Here is a 20,454-nt window from a genome sequence, read left to right as displayed (position 1 = left end):
AAACGTTTTTCAGAATAGCAGTCTGCAGAAACGCAGGTGCCACGTCAAGACGTATGTTAAGGGTTCCCCACAGGCACCGTGTCTTTGCTGTTTACGTAGCATGTGTACAAACCTCTAACAATCCCAGCAGGTTGGACCCCACACACGTTCACATGTACAGTAACAAACATACACCCACACCATCCTTACTGCCCTGCAGGGCACTGCACTCCCTGTTAGGGTGGACGCACGTTGCTCTCTGGCTGTTAGCGACCACGATTTCTGCTGCGGTTGACGACATGCGACGGGCCGCAGCCTCATGGGATAAAAATTGAGCTGGATTTGTGTAATGCTCTGAATTCCTCCCGGTCCTACACTCCATCATAGCACACACTCAAGCATGGGACAGCCCTGGCTGTGCAAGAGAAATATTGATTCCCCATTTCCAGAGGTGTGCTCGCAAAATATAGTAGCAAAAGATCAGAGCGCGGGCTTATGTTTGTTACAGTACCAGCCAGAACAAAGGCTGTTGTGCTGAGCATCGCTGTAAAAAGGCATAGCGGCAGTACCTTTTTGCGTTTTAAACACTTCACCGGGACTTCTCAAAGATTTGGGGTTTACTCTAGACGTTTGAGGTAAATTCGCAACTTTAAAAAAGAAGTTTTAACAGAAACTGAATGTTAATAAGCGTGAATTCATTTAAGAGGAGGAGTTGCCACGGCAACACAAATTTGCTATAGTATCTGTACACTGTCCTATGAGACATTCCTAGGAGATTTCATCCCCCTCCACACGCACACTTCATCCATTCAAGCTTTCCTTGAAACTCCACTGTGAGAAACCACCATACAAAATGTTATTCATGTTTATTTATGAGTCGGATTCTCACATGCGGGCAGGAAGAGGAAGTAAACCTCGTGTCAAAGGGTTCCAGACTGATTTTATCTAGGAGAGCATTCTAAATCCAGTTCTGCTCCCATGAGGCTCAAGCCTACCGTGGACAAGCTCTCGTGCTCTGCTGTGACATGCCCATAAAGAAATAAATATAACATCTTCCTTTAACTTTTAATGCACCAGCCAAAAATTCACGGAGAACGTGATTTGTTTTTGTATCTGTTTCGACTCATTAAAAGCAAACTGGTTTTAAACATGTGCATACGAGAGCATCCGAAGCGCCAATGGCGAGGACCGGCTGTTTTACTGGCGAGAATATCTCTCCGTCCTGCTTCCTGTGCCATTTTTCAAAGCTCACCCAGAGAGGAAATTAATCAATTACCTCTGCATATTCAGTTGCCCCGAGACTCATATGGAACTGGGTATAATCACATTTCAATACATGCCAAATTTCCCTAATTCCAAATATATTATGGGACAATGAATGCATGAATATTCATGAACGCAGGAAGCGAGACTGCGGTCGATCCACCTGGGGTTCATTATCTGCTTTCGGGAGCTAAAAACGGAGGAGGGTTGGTGGTCAGTGAAACAGCCCCTCGTCTGTCCACGTAGCTTGCGTGTCCGTCCCCAGTTTGTGGGCGATGTATTGTAATGGATGTGTGCAGTCATTACCTTGAAGGCTGAATTTACATCTTGTGTGTTCTTCCCCATTTAGACTGTATCAGGATTAACTGTACTACCAGTAAGTGACTTCTCCCCTCTCCTCTCTCTCTCTCTCTCTCTCTCTCTCTCTCTCTCTCTCTCTCTCTTCTGTCTCTCTCTCTCTCTCTCTCTCGTTCTCTCTCTCTAACTCTGATACTGAATAAAAACACCTTGTATATTTGTACCATTCATTCGTGTGTGTGCGTTCGAGTGCGTGTGTTTTCTGAAGTGTAAGACATTGCCATTACTAGAGCCCCGTGTTGCGGCCAGCAGGGCTTTGAACGCTTCTTACAAAATGCAAGCGAGCTGTCAGGTGCGGCTAGTTTTTGCCTGTAGGCTTCAGGAGCCTTCGGGCTTCCTGGCAGCCATTTTCTAGGAACGTGAGAAACGGGGCCGACTGGAATGAGAAGAGAAGCGATTAAGTTTCACGCTCGCAGATCACACTCCAGCTCGCGCCGTTTCCAATAACCCTCGCCCAGATCATTTCCTCAGAGAGCATCTCTTCAAATCCCTCCTCAGCCTCAAGCTTTCCAGCCAATGACGCTTTTCTCTCCCTCCTATCATGGTTTTGTTCCCTTATGGTGACTGCTAAAGGAGAGACAGCGGGGATTTGGTTGCTTTTTCAGTGGGAACCAGAACGTTTCACTCATTAATGAGATGGTTCTATGTATCTAAATAGGGATATCAAATGATAAAGTGCGATTAATCGCATCCAGAATAAAAGTTTGTGTTTACATAATATATGTCTGTGTACTGTGCGAATTAATTTTGTATTTGGAAACACGTACGTGTATATTAAGGCTATATTTACTTGTATTTCTTTATGTTTAACAATAATATAGATTTTATATAAATGTTTATTCATTTTTATTCATTTATAAATATTTGCATGTGTGTGTATGTTTTTACTAATACAAAATGAATATGCACAGTACACAGACGTAGGCCTATGTTATGTAAACACAAACTTTTATTTTTATTAATCATTTGACAGCCGTAATCTAAAACAAAAATTGTGTCATTATTTATACCTACATGTTGTTATTGGACTGACTCTGTTTTTACCCTGACTTTTTAATTTAATTCTAACTTGTACAGTATCGGCTATGATCAATGAACAAAACAAAAAATATATATAAAATACATGTAATAAAACTAATCAATAAATAACTAAATAAACATCAAAAAATTCAACGAAACAAAACTTTAAAAACCTTGTTAATACATTTAGAGAAGTTGTTTTAGTTTTGTCCACTTTTTTTTGACTGAGAACAAGGACTTTGATATTTTTAACAATCTTCATGCAGGTGTGTTCCATAGAAGACCAGTCCACAGGGTTATGTATAGAATAACGTTTTTTCATCGGTTGATAATAACTTTTTGTCTGTTCCTCACACAACAATTTTTTGTATGGATTCAGGAAAAAGTTATATATCACACAAGACACATACACTATTATTTTTCGAGTTTAACAGATGTGATCACTACGAGATTTCCCTTATGTGTTCCACAAAATGAAAAAAAAACATGAGCAAAAAGGTTTGGAACGGCATGAGGGTAAGTAAATAATGACTTAATTTTAAATATTGGGTGAACCTGTCCCTTTAACAGCCGGGAGACATGTGGCATGTCCAGTGCGTTACTGAAGAAAACAAAGTGATGAAATAATACACATATATATGTTCTCCATCTCTATCTATTTTTTTTCTCCAAATTTCAGCCTCTCCTGGCATCGATCTTTGAAAAGCCTCCGGGTAATTAATGACAGTCTCAAATGCCTCTTTTAAAAAGACTCTTTGTTTGTTTGTCTCTCTTTGAGTGACTCATCATAAGCTATGTCTCCAAACTGCCATTGCTTATTCACATTCAGGGAATGAAGATAATGATCAGCTATCACCATCAAACTAATATGACTCTGCATCCAAATGTGGCCTTAAGAGATATTTGCTTTCCAGTGTTGCATAGTAACAACAGTGAATTCAATTATTCACTGAAATTTGAACGTCCAGAGATTTCAAGGATTCCGTCTCTTTCATCTGATAAAATGTTTATCCCTCCGTCTCACCGGGTGTGTTTTGTTTGTGCACCTTTATAGGCTATTGTGAGAAAGAGGTTGTTTTGTTTTGTCGCGACCCTGAGCGAAGTTTATTGGCCAATTTGACAATGAGGCAGTCAGCTGCGTTAACCTGAATGCCCAAGATAACAAAGCACCTGAGCTTTCTCAGGGGATTTTGCTTCATATTTTCCTCTCTATATGACAGGATAACACACTCTCAGGCACAGCCATTTTGTAAACAGGCCAGTGACAAATAAAGCTTTGATTTAGCAGTTTAGGCCGGGTGCACACTGTACAATTTTTGCCACTTTTGACATGCACACCAACAGCCAAACAATTGCATGTGCCAAAACCTTAAGTCGGGAACAGAAATTTTAGGCATGTTGTGAGAACTGCTCAAAACTCTTAGGAAACATTAGGAATACAACCTTTTTTATATAAGCTTTGATACATGCTTTCATTTATAATAAGGAAAATCAATTTTAATTTTAATCTATTTTATCTATTTCAGGTTTGATTGAGTGCGAAGTCTAACCAAAAAATACAGGGTTAAAATTATAAATAGGACAAGAACATTTTCTTTATCTACGACCTCTTACTTATTCAGATGTCCCCTGACAGAGAATCTCATGAATAAACTCCAGCCTGATTATTTAATAACACCTTCCATTCAGTCTTCACAAAGACACGTTTACCGTTGACAAGTAGAAGACATTTCAATGCATTCAGAACATCCTTTCAGCAAATCAAGAGATTCATGTGAATTCAAAAGAACCTCATTGCTCTGAAACAACCTCCTCTATAAATATGCAGCAGCGTTGCCATTTACTGAAGCAGCCGTGTTCATAAATATTCAGCGGTGATGCACCTCTTTCATTTTTGATGCAAATAAAACCTAGGACAGGACACAGAACGCCGGCCCGAGTGAGCAAGGCTTACTATGTTTGAGGGTCCGATGGTCTGTTTGTCTATATTTACTGTGTAACTTTGTAAGTTTTACCCCTTTGAGGCTTCATCCTTTGAGAAAACATTAACAAGCTATTTACTGAGGTCACTATTCAGGTCCACGGTCTCAGCTCTAACCTGGCCTAATTTCTGAGCGATAGAGCAGATGGTCACATAACCATGTCCCCCTAACAGGAAGCCTCTCCATCATGGTCCCAGCATCCCAGTTTGCCGCAGTGAGGCTCAGATCTGGGCATGATGACTGATTTTGTTCATATGCTATTGGGCATCCGACCCGAGACCTTTTATCCATCATGATTGGCTCTTTAACTGATTTGTTGCTTCCTGATAAAGGCCCAATTTGTCCCCGAAAGCAAGCCATCCAGTCCTGTGGGTTCGAGCTATGTTTGTAATATGAGGTCTTCTCAGCAGTTTGTACAGTAGGGACCTCTTTTTACTCTTAAGGGACTGCTATCTGTTTCTGGTGAAGTAAAAAAATGTAATTTCTAGCACCTATTCCTTGGAGAGACACTGTAGCATGTAAAATGGTTGAAAATGAAGGTAAACCCATGGGCTGAAACCATCAACCGCTCACCTTGACAAAGCGCAGAGCTCTGCTTACTCCGCTGTGTGTTTTGGCAACGGAGGGACAAAACAAAGTCGCAGGGAGCTGTCAGGCTTCTCCACATCTTCCTCACAGTTGGGCATCTACCCACACAGCAAGGAACCGTGGGACATAATTATAACCAAACTCCAGATGAACAGGGGACCCCAAAAAGTGCGAACGGCCCCATGAAAACAACAGGAACCAATTCCACGTCGCAAAACACCAGATATCGAAGCGAGCGCAAATATTTCCGGTGACTGGTTTGTCACCCGCCGACAGAAAGGGTACGAGGCCCCTATCCAATAAACAAATCAGAAATGAAAAAGTTTCGCACCGTTATCCCCTGCTGAGAGTTTACATTTTAACTCTGCACAGAGTGAAAAGAGGCTGCGTGTTTCTTGTTTACACTATGTTGCTTCAATTTACGAGACACCCAGGAAGCAAATTGACTACGATTATTTTTCTCAAAACTGTTATGTGTCATTGTTATATACTTTATTTCGTTTTTCGTCGAAAAGAAAATCCATTATTTGTTTAATTTGTGCATCAGAAGCAGGATGCGAGCGGCAGCCATTTTCTTCCTCCAGCGTATGCGAACGTTCATAGATTTTTAAGTCAATTCAACCTTCAAAATGTGCTTTTATCGGTTTCGTTCTACCTCCTTTTTTGCTCAAGGACGATGGGTCTAGTTGTCGGAATATATAAGGAAAAGACAGAATCGGGGATTGTGGGTTGAATAAGATGTTTTATTTAAGCTCCTGCGGAGGCATGTGATGTTTAAGCGGCCTGCTATTGTGCAGCCTCATCTCTCTGTTTTTTATCCTCATTAATTATCTGTGTCAGCCGTAGCCATTCCTGTCAATCGTGCGTGTGCACGTGTTTATGAGAGTTGTTCTCCTTCTAACACGAAGAACAAGCCATTGCCAATTAGGGACTCTAACCCCCCCCCCCACTCCTCCCCTAGGGTGACAGTGTGTTCAACTAAGAGTGTGCTGTCAAATCAACTCATGGGTTGTTAATGTGGTCTTGAGTGTCAGCGGTATGAAAGATGTATATTTAGATACTAGCCGGGTCGGTCTATGCTCTTGGCTAAATCAGGCTATTGCATTTTGGCTGGTTAGGTTTGCACTTCAGGGGTCCATATTTTCACCTTAGGTCTCTGACATTTACAATCACATCGTTGAAATGGTTCGGCTGTTCGGATTTTGATGACCTTTAAATTATTTTCTATAAAAACTGCTTTATATGGCAGAATAAAATGTGAGGCACGTCGGTTTAAGGTTAGGGTTTTATGTTGTGGTTATTTGTCACGGCTGACTGGGAAATGGAACGTTTTAACTCGTGCTCTGTTAATATGCAAAAAACATGTGCCTTTTCATTTCTGTGACAAATTATTATTTTATGCAAAATGGACACTAGAGTGGGTCCTTTCAATACCCATAGTTTATCTTTAATAACACACCTAGCACATTACCTGGGGGATTAAGCACTGTATGGGTTGGACATAAAAAAACAGAAAATGGCCTTGTGTCATATTTCTAATGAGATGTTCATTTTAGATTTGCCAACCTCACAGGAAAAAATCATGTGATGGGATTCACCAAATATTTTCCAAACCATGTGACTACACATATAAATATATCTGGCTTTTCTTTAAGGGAATTTCATAGTTTATTGCAAATTCTCTTTAAAAATAAGTGCAACAAAAGGTTCCTCATTACGATGCCATTGAATAATCATTTTTGGTTCACCAAAGAATAAAACATAACCATTTCTTTCTTGGATTTCTATAATCTAAAGAATCCTTTTGTGAAACAGAAAGGTTCTTCAGATGTTAAATGTTCTTTATGGAAAATAGTTCTTATGTGGCGTCATGAAATAGTATATATAGTGTCTTTACTTTGTAGTAGTACAGTTTCTTTAAGTGGAACATTTCTTAAATATTTCTATTTGTGTGGACTTTAAGCACATTTTCTGATCCCTAAAGATAACTTTACCAACTCTATCCTCCCTAAACAGTCCATATGCCCTCAAAAAAACATTGTCCTCTCTCAAAATGGCTGCCTGTAGCTGCTTTGCATGGGTATCAGCAAGATGTGCTCGATATGAACGTATTTCATCTCTCCTGGCCGATTGTGTTTCTGCACCGAGCGCGTGCGTGTGTGTCTGGTCTACGTTTTCCTGCTAGCTCTCTCCTGTCAGACCGTTCCAGCCAGCCTCTGCCTGCCTCTGTCTTATTTAACTCTGCTCTCTCTCTCCACCCTGGGAGATGGGAATCAAAGTGACCGGACACACGCAACCATCTGCCCTAGTTCCATGGCAACGAGCTGCCCTCCCAGACAGAGGCAGAGGCTTTTTGTCTTTGCAGCTTGTGAGTTTGTCTGAACACAACTCTCTAATAAAGGCATAGCAGACCCTAGACCTTCAGCTATCTCCCCAGCTGTCCAATCACACAGTGTCACCTTTTCACATATATTCTTTGCATTAATGGTCAGAGGCCTCAGAAAGCGCATGTCGTATCTTGTACATTGCCTGAGGCGCCGTGGTACTGCCCCTTAGTGTTACCTCGCAGCGGCTGCTTTCTATTTTTCATACTGTAGGTCAGAAATGTAGCCTAGCGCTGAGATTCCTTTAGGGGGAGCTGTTGAGCAGTCTAAGGGCTTACATGTTTTTTTTTTCTTTTCGTTTTACCTTAGTTGGCTCATGGCCGGCTGATCTGGATTCATAGTAATTGAGAGCAGGGAGGGATAGAAAATCGATTGGGACCTTGGCAGTTCTTTAATGGCAACTCTTTTTACCTGTTATCAAGTGAGATGGGCTGCAGGGGCCCCTGACAATGAAACGCTGCCCTCTTAGCGGCAGCCTGACTGATTAGGAGAGACAACGACGTGTCAAAGAGAGAAAGGAGCTGAAAAGCGCAAAGCCTACAGGCTTCTCTTTGCTCTCACTGATCATCTAGTGGAGGCTAGATCGGAGCCCGGAGGTCCGGGGGCCTTCGTCGAACTCGCTGCACATGCGAACGGGATAAGGGGGGAGGCGGTACAGGCGAGAAAGTGCTTTCTCGAATAGAGTTTACAGTCTGTAGCTTTTGGATGTGCTTCCTAAACCACTCAGGAATCGGAGGGGACGTGAGATGCATTTGCAGAGGAGGTCGGCTTGACTTGAACAGAGTCTCTCAGCAAAGAATTGGTGCATGGCTCCATCTTGTGGCTGACATTAATTTGTTCACCGTATTGGACTTGTGTTAAAACATACGGGCTATTAGCTGAACTTGATGGGACTATACATGGATTGTAAAATAAAAGTATTAAGACTACCAACTTTATGGTCCCGTGATCCCTTTGTTTGAGCTTTTTTGGAGACACCAACCTGAATTGCTATTTGAAATGTAATGGCTAAATAACAAGAAATGCAAATCGAAGAAATACGCTTTAAAGTTAAAATTGCATAAGATGAATGAAAACACAGTTTCTATAAAACATTGATAAGAGACAACAATGTATTAAAAATGTAATTCAATCTTGCATTTGGAAATGCTCTTTAAGTGCTAAAAAGGGTCCAGGAACGGATGGCATTTGTATTTTTTATTTGTCGCCATTATTTAATTGTATGCCAGGTTAAATTTTACATCTGCTTTCTGCCAGGCCTCTGACAGACAGCTTCATGCCATTGAACCCATTGGCCTGGTTCACAACCCGTCCTTAACCCAATATATGCAAATGTGTGTTTGTGATGTGTGAGAATGTGACAGAATGATTCAGTGAGTACATCTTTTCGTCCACAGTTTCTCAATTACACTCTATCCTTTTTTTCTCCTTTCCTCTGCCTCTGTTCTTTCCTCTCTTGTTCTCTTTATTCTGTCTCTATCTCTCTCTCTCTCTCTCTCTCTCTCTGTATCTCAATCTATTGTCTCTATGTTAACCGCTGTGTGGGACATGTTATAGGTAAAGGTCCAGAGACCATATTTGCGGGCCAGAACTTGAATGACAATGAATGGCACACGGTTCGTGTGGTCAGAAGAGGCAAAAGCCTGAAGCTTACAGTGGATGATCTGCAGCCCTCTGAAGGTACTCGCATACACAATATCCAGCCCCCAAGCATTTTAACATATAGCGAAGCAATAAATGGACGAGGCAATACTTTCCCGCAGTGCCATTATTTTTAGCTTCTTGCTGGCATGTATTCAACACTTTGAAATGTACATTGGTATTTTTCTTAATGCCCGTGCATGAGGCAAGACCGCTGAGGGAATACATTATTCTCACATAACCTTACTGATCTTAAAGTGAGAAAACTTCCACGTGGGAATCTTTAAAAGAGGATTTTTAAATATTTACGGCCTTCCTCTCTCCCAATGGATCACACAAAGATCAAGCTGGCACTTTTGTCTACATATTCTCCAAAATACTTTTAACATGTAGGAAACGGTACTTGAAGTCTTGATGTTTAGCATTTGCAAGTTTTGTTATGTTTATAAAAATGTCTAATATGTTGACTCAAATGCAAATAAGACTCTGGCTGTGTCCAAAATTTGAAATATCTCAACAGTCTTAGTTTTAATAGCTGTCTAGACTTTTTTTATTTGAAGTACTGTAGCATAGATATATATCTCTTGCTGCCTATGATATCCCGTTCTGTGTCAAAAGCAGCAAAAAGAATATCAGTGCTGTTTGATTTCATTTCTATTGCAAAATAAGCTTTAAAGTCAATAATTATGTGCAGTTATATAAAGCTCACTTTGAATTTGATCTAGGGCATCAGATATGACGTTGCATTGCTTTGGATCCTGTCTGAAAGCTTCATTAGATAATACCTTCATAAAAAACTTTTTGGACGCAGCCACTGTGTCATGTCACAAGCGCTCTACACTTCATCCATTAAATCTTTCTCTTTCATTATTTACCCTGCTAAGGTCAAATCACTGGGGACCACACGCAGCTGGAATTCCACAATGTGGAAACGGGCATTGTTACAGAAAAGCGTTACATGCCCGCAGTGCCCTCCAACTTCATTGGACACCTGCAGGGTTTGTCCTTCAATGGCATGTCCTACATTGACCTGTGCAAAAATGGAGACATTGACTACTGCGAATTGAACGCAATGATCGGCTACAGGAGCATTGTGGCAGACCCGGTGACCTTCAAGTCACGCTCTAGCTACGTGACCTTGCCCACCCTGCAGGCCTACTACTCCATGCACCTGTTTTTCCAGTTTAAAACCACCTCACCAGATGGGCTCATCCTCTACAACCGTGGAGATGGCAATGACTTCATAGTGGTGGAGCTGGTGAAAGGGTGAGTTGATTTCAATGCACATAAGAACGCATATTGTAAATATGCTGTGTGCCTAGATGAGAAAGTTAACATGTTTTAATGCCTGTCCACGCAGGTATCTCCATTATGTGTCAGACCTGGGAAATGGAGCTCATCTCATTAAAGGAAACTCCAACACACCTCTGAATGACAACCACTGGCACAATGTAATGATCTCACGGGACACAAACAACCTCCATACTGTCAAAATAGACACCAAAATCACCACGCAGACTACCACGGGAGCCAAGAATCTGGATTTGAAAGGTACCTGTGATATTCAAACAAAGAATTGATGATGTTTTACGAGTTGTTTAATCCAGGTCGATAATAAAAATAATTAATTTCATGATCGATAATTACATTTAGCAAACTGTATGTATGTGTTAGTTTTGTGCCAAAATGATTGTAGAACCAGGGCTATATATGGCATGATACCACATTCTCACGTCACAGATATCGTGCCCAAAATAATTTGCTATAATAGTATCACGATATCTGTTTTATTGATTAAAAAAAATAACTAATTATGCTATCTGTGAAATGTATCTTTAATTCAGTTTTTTCTTGTTTTATCCTTGTTGGTGACAAATCAAACTTAAAATTCTAGGGATTAGAGAGTTTATAGCCATTGTGACTCTTAAACCAAAATTTTAATGGGTGCTGAATTATTTATAATATGAGGCATTTGTAGAATTAACATGGTATCAGTAGACCTGGGTTTTAAACGGTAATTGACGATACCAGTCAATACAAAAGTGTGGTGATATCCCTAGCTGTATTAAAGAAGTCTGTGTCATCTTACTGCTTGTCCCTTGGCTTTCCGTACCCTTTTTGGAATAGAAATTGAGAATCTGTTGTCAGCCCCGTAATTCATTCATACTTTGACCCCAATACCTTCAACCTTGATTCATACTGATTGCTTATTGTAATAAACAAATGGGTCAGCAGATGGCAGTAGTGTGCTTTGGTAAATGGCTGACATTCTAGTTACACAGACATCCCACCTATTTGCACAATCTGTGTCTTTACTCTGTATAAAAAATGTAAATATGGCACAAGGACATATATTGATGTTTCCTCAATGTACTTGTAAATAAGATGCAGATTACAAAACATTACGGTCCAAACATCTGTTTTTACTTCTTTTAACGAATCCCTTACAAACTATCTGTTTGCCAGTAACGATACATATTATTTCCTCTCGTCAGGTGATCTGTTTGTAGGGGGTGTGGCCAAAGATATGTACAAGGACCTGCCTAAGCTAGTGCACTCTAAAGAAGGCTTCCAGGGCTGCTTAGCATCCATGGATCTGAACGGCCGTCTACCTGACCTGCTGTCAGACGCGCTGGCCAACGCTGATCAAGTGGAGAGAGGCTGTGAAGGTGAGGAAAACGGTATGATATGGCACAGATTTACCGGCTTACCAGCTGGGCTTACCATACCCTGCACTTCATTAAAGCAGCATCAATCCTCATTCCATCTCATGCACACCTGTTTACTCTGCCTCTTCTTCTCTTTTTATTGATTTATTTTTTCATTCTAGGCCATTTTATCAGAAATTTTGCAAACTTTTGTGTTTCATCTCTGTTTTTTAGCACAGTTAAAGATTTAGGGTGGACAGTGTAAACATTATCTGTGTAAAAAATAATTTATTTATCAGAACCTTTAACTGTGATGAAGCTGACTGAATGACTAGAATATTGACTGGAATGCTGACTGACCATGTGTAGCATTTATTAATATTATTTTAACTAGTGCTGCCAAAGTAATGTGAATGAATAGGGTAGTTTTAGTTTTTAATACCGTTAACTTTACAATTATTAATAGTAGTAAACCGAAAAGTAAGCTTGCACACTTTGACATTGAACCATTTCATTGTGTTTCATTTTAACATATTGTTTGTACATATTGCCGTATTGTTTGTCAGTAATCTGAGTGCGAACTTCTAAATAAATGTAACCCAAATAAAACTCTCAAGCAAAGAAAACTAAAAATTTGTTGGAAACATTACAAACATATGCGAACCATAACATTTATAATAGAAACATTAGGAGCAGGACTTGGCAAAAGTGGCAAAATAATACTCATATCTAACATATTTATGTGTCTTTAAAAGAAAAAATATATGCAGTACCTGTCAAGTTTAACAGACTCGAAAAACATTTTCTCATGATCTTAAAAATCTTTTAATCTGAAGGTGTATATTTCAGTGTTTGAAATTACTTGTGTAGACAAAAATAGAATGTGCCAACATGAATTTCTTTCATTACGAAACTAAAATCCAGGGACCAAATAATGAAAAAAAGCATGCAGTTACAGTCCTGCATAGATTAACTCATTCGCCGCCAGCCTACGCCAGCATTTTTAACATTTTCACCCACCTTTAATGGCTCACAGTAAATTTTCTGTAAAGAATATATGGACAAACAATATGTCCAATGAAAGAACAGAGTCTCAGCTTTCAAACAAAAGAAACCGTATTCTTCTTTCTTCGTTTGATTGTTTTTATCACTCCGTAGATGTGGGTAGGTTTCTTCAAAACTTTCTTTGGCGGGGAAGAGTTTTTTTATTGACGAGATAACTCGTCAATGGCGGTGAAATAGTTAAAATTCTATCAATACTGTTAAAAAAGCTTCCCAGGTTAAGACCTCAGGATGCTGAATGACAAAATGCCAAGTGTACGATTTCGCAAATTCTTGGCAAAGATTGACAACTTTGAAGATGGAATTTTATAATATGGTGTTAATTTATTTTGGGCGCTTCCCATAATTACAATTGTGTCATAACATGGTTTAGACGAGTTTACTACTATTTCAAAATGACAAAAAAAAAGATCTCTTCTCAGTGTGTAATGTGCCCACAGTAAAATCTACAATGATCCATAATTATTTATTTAAATTACAAGTTATTCACAGATACTTACAGTTCTACAAACAATCCCTGTAAATTTTAAATATGAATAGATGTAAATGGGTTTAAGACTTTACATAATACGTTTATTATGATAAAAAAATATAATTATATTAAAGCCAACACTGGATTTGAGTCCTTTCCATCATTTTCTCTGTATTTCGTTATATTGACAAAGGAGTAGTTCACTTCAAAATAAGCCCCAATTGACTTTCCATAGTAATTTTTCTTCCTACTGTGGAAAGTCAATGGAGGCTTATTTTAAAGTGAACTGCTCCTTTGAATTCACCTCTCTTCCCCCATCCTTTCTCCCTTTCTGCCCTCTTCTCCCTTACATTTTTAACAACTTACTTTGTTATTATCACAGACATTCCAGTGCCTTTACTAACATCTTATATACTTTGTTTTTGTTTTTTTTACTTTTTCGTTTGGCTGACAAAAGTTGCATTGCTGAAAGCTGACTTGCAAGGTAGATAGCCATATGTGTGTTTTAACTGATGCCCCCCTTTACCTCCCCTCCAGTGTAACAGTCTGATGTTATAGATCACATTTGCCCAGCAGTCGGTCTAGTATCTTCATCGCTGTAAATACAAGCACCTACACACACCTTGTATTTACAGCCCTGGGTCTTAAAATGTCTCCGATTGTTCTGTGTCATAGTTCTCCCTCACTTACTGTACCCTTCACCTATCTTTTTGGAGCTTACATCTGTTCTGTTGTTTATTGGAGGCATGCGCCCCCCCGCCCCTTGACAATGACCCCCACCTACTGCATGCAATCTAAAGTTCCACACAAATGCGACAAAATAGTCAATTGCTTTTATTCCCTTATGGGGGCTTTAAACTAGATAGACTTTCTCAAATGGTTTGGAGGGAAATCTCTCGGGTGAATTCAAACACTGATTACTCCGCTCAGATGTATAACATTTGGTTTGAGGGAAGTCTCGTCCAGGGACCGGGGCCGGTTTCCCGTTTCTCTGCCTGAGCCTTTAAATCAGCTTCACTCAGATAGATCAGGTGAGACAGGAAGAACAGATCTCATCTGGATCGTTCCGCCATGCTCTCTATCTCTCTCTGCTTTTCCTCTGCCAGACTCCGAGTGGCCAAGGCACAAATGTGCAACTGATTGGCCAAATGGCTGAGTGATGGAGAGCAGGGAGCGTTTGAGGGCCAGGGGCCTGTTTTACATGCCGACTAAAGTAATGAGAGAAATGAGAACAGAAGTGTTTCTGCGGGCTGTAATATGCCTGCCCGTCGCCCTGCCGGCATGGTTCTGTAGACAAAATGAGCTGTTCCAGACGGCCCCCATTTATCTTACAGGCCCGTGTCCCCAAGGAGTGCGCTACTTCAAACCCACCTCAGCAATACCGGGAGCAGATGTTGTTATCGCAACGGGGGCCTGTGTTTATTAGTACAGGCAATACTGTCCGCATTACTGCCAGCGCTATACCTTTACTACTGCCGCCAGTGCAGTGCTTGGATTGTAGGGATGGGCGGATCGATACTTTGATGCTAATGCTGTGTTATGTTTTTTTTATTTAGTTATTTACTAAGCATGAAAATAAATGTCTTTCATAAGTTTTGAAATGAAAAAAAAATGCTTATACGTTTAGAAAAAGGTGTCACTTTCTTCCCATTTTAACAAAATGCATAATGCATGATTCACAAACAGCACTTGTTCTAAAAGAGCGAAGTCCAGTGACTGATGAGTTATAGAACAGTATTGAATAATTATGCATAGACAATATACTGAATGTTTGAAATTTACCATAGGCTAATAGTTTTTGTATTAAGAGCTAATAGCTTTTTAATGTTACATGTCTGTAATTACCTAATAAAACCTCAGAAATGTTTATTTAATAGATTTGTATTCATACCACTGAAATTGACTTTAGTAGTACTTGTTATCTGAGTTTTGTATAACATTATTGGATTGTACTTTAAAAATCTAGTCACCTGTCCCCATTTAACCCATTAGATGAGTAATGCCACTGTTTAAGTTTTAGGTTTTGTCGACTACCATCCAATATTCTCTATAAAATAAAACTGCTACAGTTAAAACAGTAGCGATATAAAAGTAGAAAACAAAACCATAGAGGTTAAAATAGCACTTGTTATGCTTCATGTAATCATTTTGACATTAAAAACAAAATTACGGTTCCTTATTTCCTAAAGGGATAGTTTACCCCCCATAAAAATAATTTATTCACCCCCATGCCGTTCAAAACCTGTATATGACCTTCTTTTTCTTCATTAAAGAAGATATTTTGAAAAAATTTGGTTTTGGTCCAAACAATGGAAGTCAAAGGGGCCAGTGCAGTTTGGCTTACCAATGTTCTTAAAAATATCTTCTTTTGTGTTCTGCAGAAGAAAGAAAGCCATACAGGTTTGGAATGACATGGAGTGGACAATTTGTGGGAACTATGCCTTTAACAGTATTTAATCTTAATAGAACCTAATCATAATGCATTTTTGTGCATCTTCATCCATCATTTTCTGTACCAATTTCAAAACCCTTTAACAAAATTAGGAAGATTGTTATGTAGTTTCTTGTCACTGAAAGCTGGTTTTCATCTGTGTAGGGAGTGAGCAGATGGGACAGTTCTGTGTGACTGTTTTTGCTGCAATAAAAGCTATTTCACTAGTCTGGATTTAATGTCGTGAGGGGCCTTTGAATTTATACCCATCTCTTTTTTCTTTTCCTCTGTGTTTTTCCTTCTCACTCCACACTATCATCTGTCTTTTCAGGCCCCAGCACTACCTGTCAAGAGGACTCCTGCTCCAATCAGGGCGTGTGTCTGCAGCAGTGGGAGGGGTTTAGTTGCGACTGCAGCATGACATCATTTGGAGGGCCGCTGTGCAACGACCGTGAGTCTGTCCTCTCTTTTGCTTCTAGAAAGACACAATCCAATGATTCAGAATAAAATTACATGTAAATCAGATTTTTTAATATTCAAACATTAGCCTGATTTTCTTAATTTTTTAACAAAATGGCAGTATTTTTTTATTACACTTTGAAATCAAGGGAAACATCTACTTATATACCTATATATTAATAGGGCTGTTGAACTATTAATCGCGATCAATCTCGTCCAAAATAAAGTTTGTGTTTACATATTATATGTCTGTGCATTGTGCATGTTAATTTTGTATTTATAAACACACATACAGTATGTATATATTTAAGAAAAATATAAAATCAAATGTTTATATATAATTTCAACATATATGTTAATAATATATACTTATTTTTTATAAGTATGTATAAATAAGTACTGTATATATGTGTTCACAAATACAAAACGTATATGCACACTACACAGACATGTATAATGTAAACACAAACTTTTATTCTGGATGCGATTAATCAAGATTAATTGTTAAACAGCCCTAAAATTATTACATGTCATATATCACATTCTATTAAAATTAAAATAGAATGTCAGTTACTTTGCTGAGAATAAAAACTACACATACACTGTTTTTAAAAGTTGTAAAACATTATGCATTATGACGGGGATATTTCAAAACACAACATTTCTAACACTACAGGACGAGCTATGTTCTCATTATTTTGTGCGTATAAGTGTCATTTGAGATTAAAAATTAAAATGTCTTAACTAGAATTAGAAAATTAGTAATTGATGCAAAAGCTAAAAAAATATTAAACAATCCTAACTGTTAGCTGTCCTAACAATGACAGAAGCTGAAGCCAAAAAGAGTTAACATAAGAACAAAATATAAATGTTCTGCATTCTGAAAAAATCCTTATAAAGTTTTATCACAGCAATACATCAGTGTGAAACACACCTAAGACATCATATTAACATTTCCGTCTTTTTATGATTGATTTTTTGATCAGACAAATAACAGAAACATATGAATTTTTTGTTTAAAACCGGATGTCACGTGCAAAGTAATGAGATCATATGCCAACAAAGTAGCAACATGTAAATCATGTTTATCATGAACTAATGCTAGCTGTTTCAAATGTTTTTTATAAGTCACTAAACAGTTTGTAGTGTACAAATATTAAGAAATAATAAGCTTCCATTCGGAGCACAGCTATATTCTAAAATGGCAGTATAAATGTGATAAGAACAAACTTCACTGTTCTTTAACACCACCAGGGGGCATAAGAGGACAGTGCCTGTCTGGCAGTGCACTACACAATGTCATATTTTCCTGATCTGCTCCATGGAATAATATGCTCTCTTGCAGTTATAAACAATGTCAAGGATTTTTTTTTTATTATTGCGTGCATAAGTGTGTATGGGGACATTTAGTCTGATTGGGTTTGTGATATTGAGCCGTCTGTTCCGACAGAAGGGTATTGGCTGAATGTGTTCTGAAAGCTTCGCTTCTAGTGGCCTGTGAAAGTGCTGAGTGCCAGCATTCTGAGGCAGAAGAATAGTCCTTGAGATGGTTTACAGCGAGGACGTATTTCAGTCTCAAGCCATGCACAGCTAATCCATTCTCTGGGTTTGCCAAACTGATAAGAGCCCCTCTTTGTTCAGGGGAAAGAATCCACATAGACTTCTTGCATTACATCATCCGCACCCCCGCACCTCGCCGGATACTATTGAGTGTGTGTTTTTAGCTATTCAGAACAGCAGTGGGAGATGGGTTGGCTGAGGGTGCATTTCTACCTCTACTTAGAATTATAAAGAGAAACATACATTTTTGTGGGGGGTTTTCTACTGTGACATGCGGATCTCTAATTAAAATGAGTGAAATTACACATGACGTTGGATAATACTTATAATATAATATACAGCTGCTGAAAAAACTAGGAGAAATGTTGTTGAATAAAATAAAATCATCATTTTACTTAAACACATAACAATGTGCTACAAAAAATAATATTTGAGTGCTCTCTTAATTTTTTCGGTGGCTGTATATTATTAAAATTCAAGTTAGAAATTTACACACTTTACATTTGTGCATAAAATCAATTTATGTCTAATTGAGTTGATCTGCTGTGGTTTAAACAATAGATTAGATCATCGGTCATTCATTCTAATGGGAACGATTTGCTTTTAATACGTCACACCACTTGCATCCAGTCTAGACAGGGTGCTACCTTTGATAATTTACATAAGCTCATGGATTTATTATTACCGACCAAATCCGTCATTTTCTATGCAGCACAAGCTATGCTTGCTATACACAAAGGGTCAGACTTTGGCTGGTTAACATTATTCAGCTAGCATGTGCTAGTAAATGCTGTTTCAAAATTCACAATTGATGAATATTGTATCCATATCCATATATTTTACAGAATTCACACAATTTTCTGTCTTTGACATCGTACCTAAGCATAGCAAAGGGACTTTTGACCATGCGCCTTCTAGTTGTGGCATCAGCCAATCAGTATTGACCAGACATATATTCCTTCAGAGTGATTAATCATGTGGCATTTATGACTTTATGATTTATGAAAGCAGAATGTATAGATACTAACAAGAAGGTGCAGTGGTGTTACTGTGAATGAGGGAAAGTGTAACCCTCAACGGCCGGTCTAGCTAAGGAAATCCCACGTTCCAGTAGAAAGAGCCAATCGTAAATCATTAAAGACTAATGATTCTCTGGGGGAGGCGCTATGGACAGAGTATAAAGTATTGCCAGCCTTTGCACATCTGCAGTAGCTGGAGTAACCAACATTTTTTGCACAACCAAATTTATGATGTCAGATTTAATTGCTGGTCAGAGATTTTTTTATTGTGAGTCGTGACCTTAAAAAACATTTTTGCAGATATCTTTAAATTTATCAAGTGGTCAGAACTTGTGCTGCGTCCCAATTTGCCTACTTATGTTGCACCCTGAGAGTGTGTACTTTTTGTTATGGAATAGTATACCTTTTAGTGCTTATGCACACATTGGGACATACTACAGATGAAATCTAGATGACATTGTGATTGCTTGCAGTTACATATTAAAATACAGCTCATTTATTGTAATGTTTACATTTTTTACTTTTCTTATTTAAAGGGACAGTTCAACCAAAAATGAAAATTCTGTCTTCATTTACTCATCCTCAAGTTGTTCCAAATTTGTTAAAAATGTTTTGTATTGATGAACACAGAGAAAGATATTTGGGAGAATGCTTGTAACCAGTCAGTGGTGGCAAGAACTGTTTGTTTACAAGCATTCTTCCAAATATCTATCTCTGTGTTCATCAGAACAACTCGTTTTTTCCGATTTTTTGGGGGGGTTAACTGTCCCTTTAATGTTATTAATGCAGCTTAGCATCACTAAACTATGACCACTCTCTGTCAGTTGTTCATGGATTTGCACTAGGAATTTTCACACAAAATAGTACACTTTGAGAATACTCATTTTTATATGATTTTGGACATTTTAATTTCAAATACTGTTTAGGAGGTATAGTATGCACATTGAGACTTTTCTTTAAAAGGTAGCTAATCAACCATATATTATAGGCTTTGTTTTTACCTCATAATTGTGCAATGAAAATACTGTGTTTAGTGTGTTTACACAATATTAATGTTCCTGCACAGTCGTATGCCCGTAGACACACACTGGGCTCATTTAGATGTGTGAAAGCCCACTGATCAGCAGCCCGTGAAGGCAGTGCAGAAAGAAAGCAGCTTTGTCTGGGCCTCGTAGCAATGTAAATCCTGGCTGTTGAGCTTAAAAACCCCGGAGTCAAACAAATCTTTCTGCCCCATGTTCAGGGGTATCATACAATGGGCCCATATGTGTACAAAGTATGGAAGCTCATATTGTAGCATCAATTCTCTCATCTTTGAAACAAGCTCCTTTCTACATTCACACTCACACACACACACACACAATGCGATCAATACTCAAATCCCTGCAGGGGTGGGTCTATTTGACCCACTAGTCCCATTAAACATGCACCCAAACACACTTCAGGTCTGTCTCATTGACACACTCAGATCTAGGAGGATATGAGCGGTTTGATTCGAGCTGGTTTTCAAAGAGCCCTGCTGAATACTATAATTAACAGGACAGAAACAGATTTCTGCGTTGAATGCAAAACTGATTCGCTCGCTGTAA

At 38.8% G+C, this 20,454-nt stretch overlaps 1 protein-coding gene across 1 annotated transcript in view; it reads left to right on the top strand.

Moving 5' to 3' along the window:
- nrxn1a (neurexin 1a) overlaps positions 1 to 20,454 on the top strand; it is a 133,878-nt gene that overhangs the window by 65,244 nt on the left and 48,180 nt on the right. The window contains exons 8-13 of the mRNA XM_056771911.1: positions 1,592 to 1,618; positions 9,131 to 9,253; positions 10,099 to 10,480; positions 10,575 to 10,765; positions 11,710 to 11,895; positions 16,159 to 16,278. Of these exons, the coding sequence (XP_056627889.1) occupies positions 1,592 to 1,618; positions 9,131 to 9,253; positions 10,099 to 10,480; positions 10,575 to 10,765; positions 11,710 to 11,895; positions 16,159 to 16,278 (1,029 nt within the window). The remainder of the gene's footprint in view (positions 1 to 1,591; positions 1,619 to 9,130; positions 9,254 to 10,098; positions 10,481 to 10,574; positions 10,766 to 11,709; positions 11,896 to 16,158; positions 16,279 to 20,454) is intronic.

The sequence above is a fragment of the Triplophysa dalaica genome, chromosome 17 (genome assembly GCF_015846415.1).
Source record: "Triplophysa dalaica isolate WHDGS20190420 chromosome 17, ASM1584641v1, whole genome shotgun sequence".
Lineage (NCBI taxonomy): Eukaryota > Metazoa > Chordata > Actinopteri > Cypriniformes > Nemacheilidae > Triplophysa > Triplophysa dalaica.
This window is presented reverse-complemented; position numbering and strand designations above follow the sequence as displayed.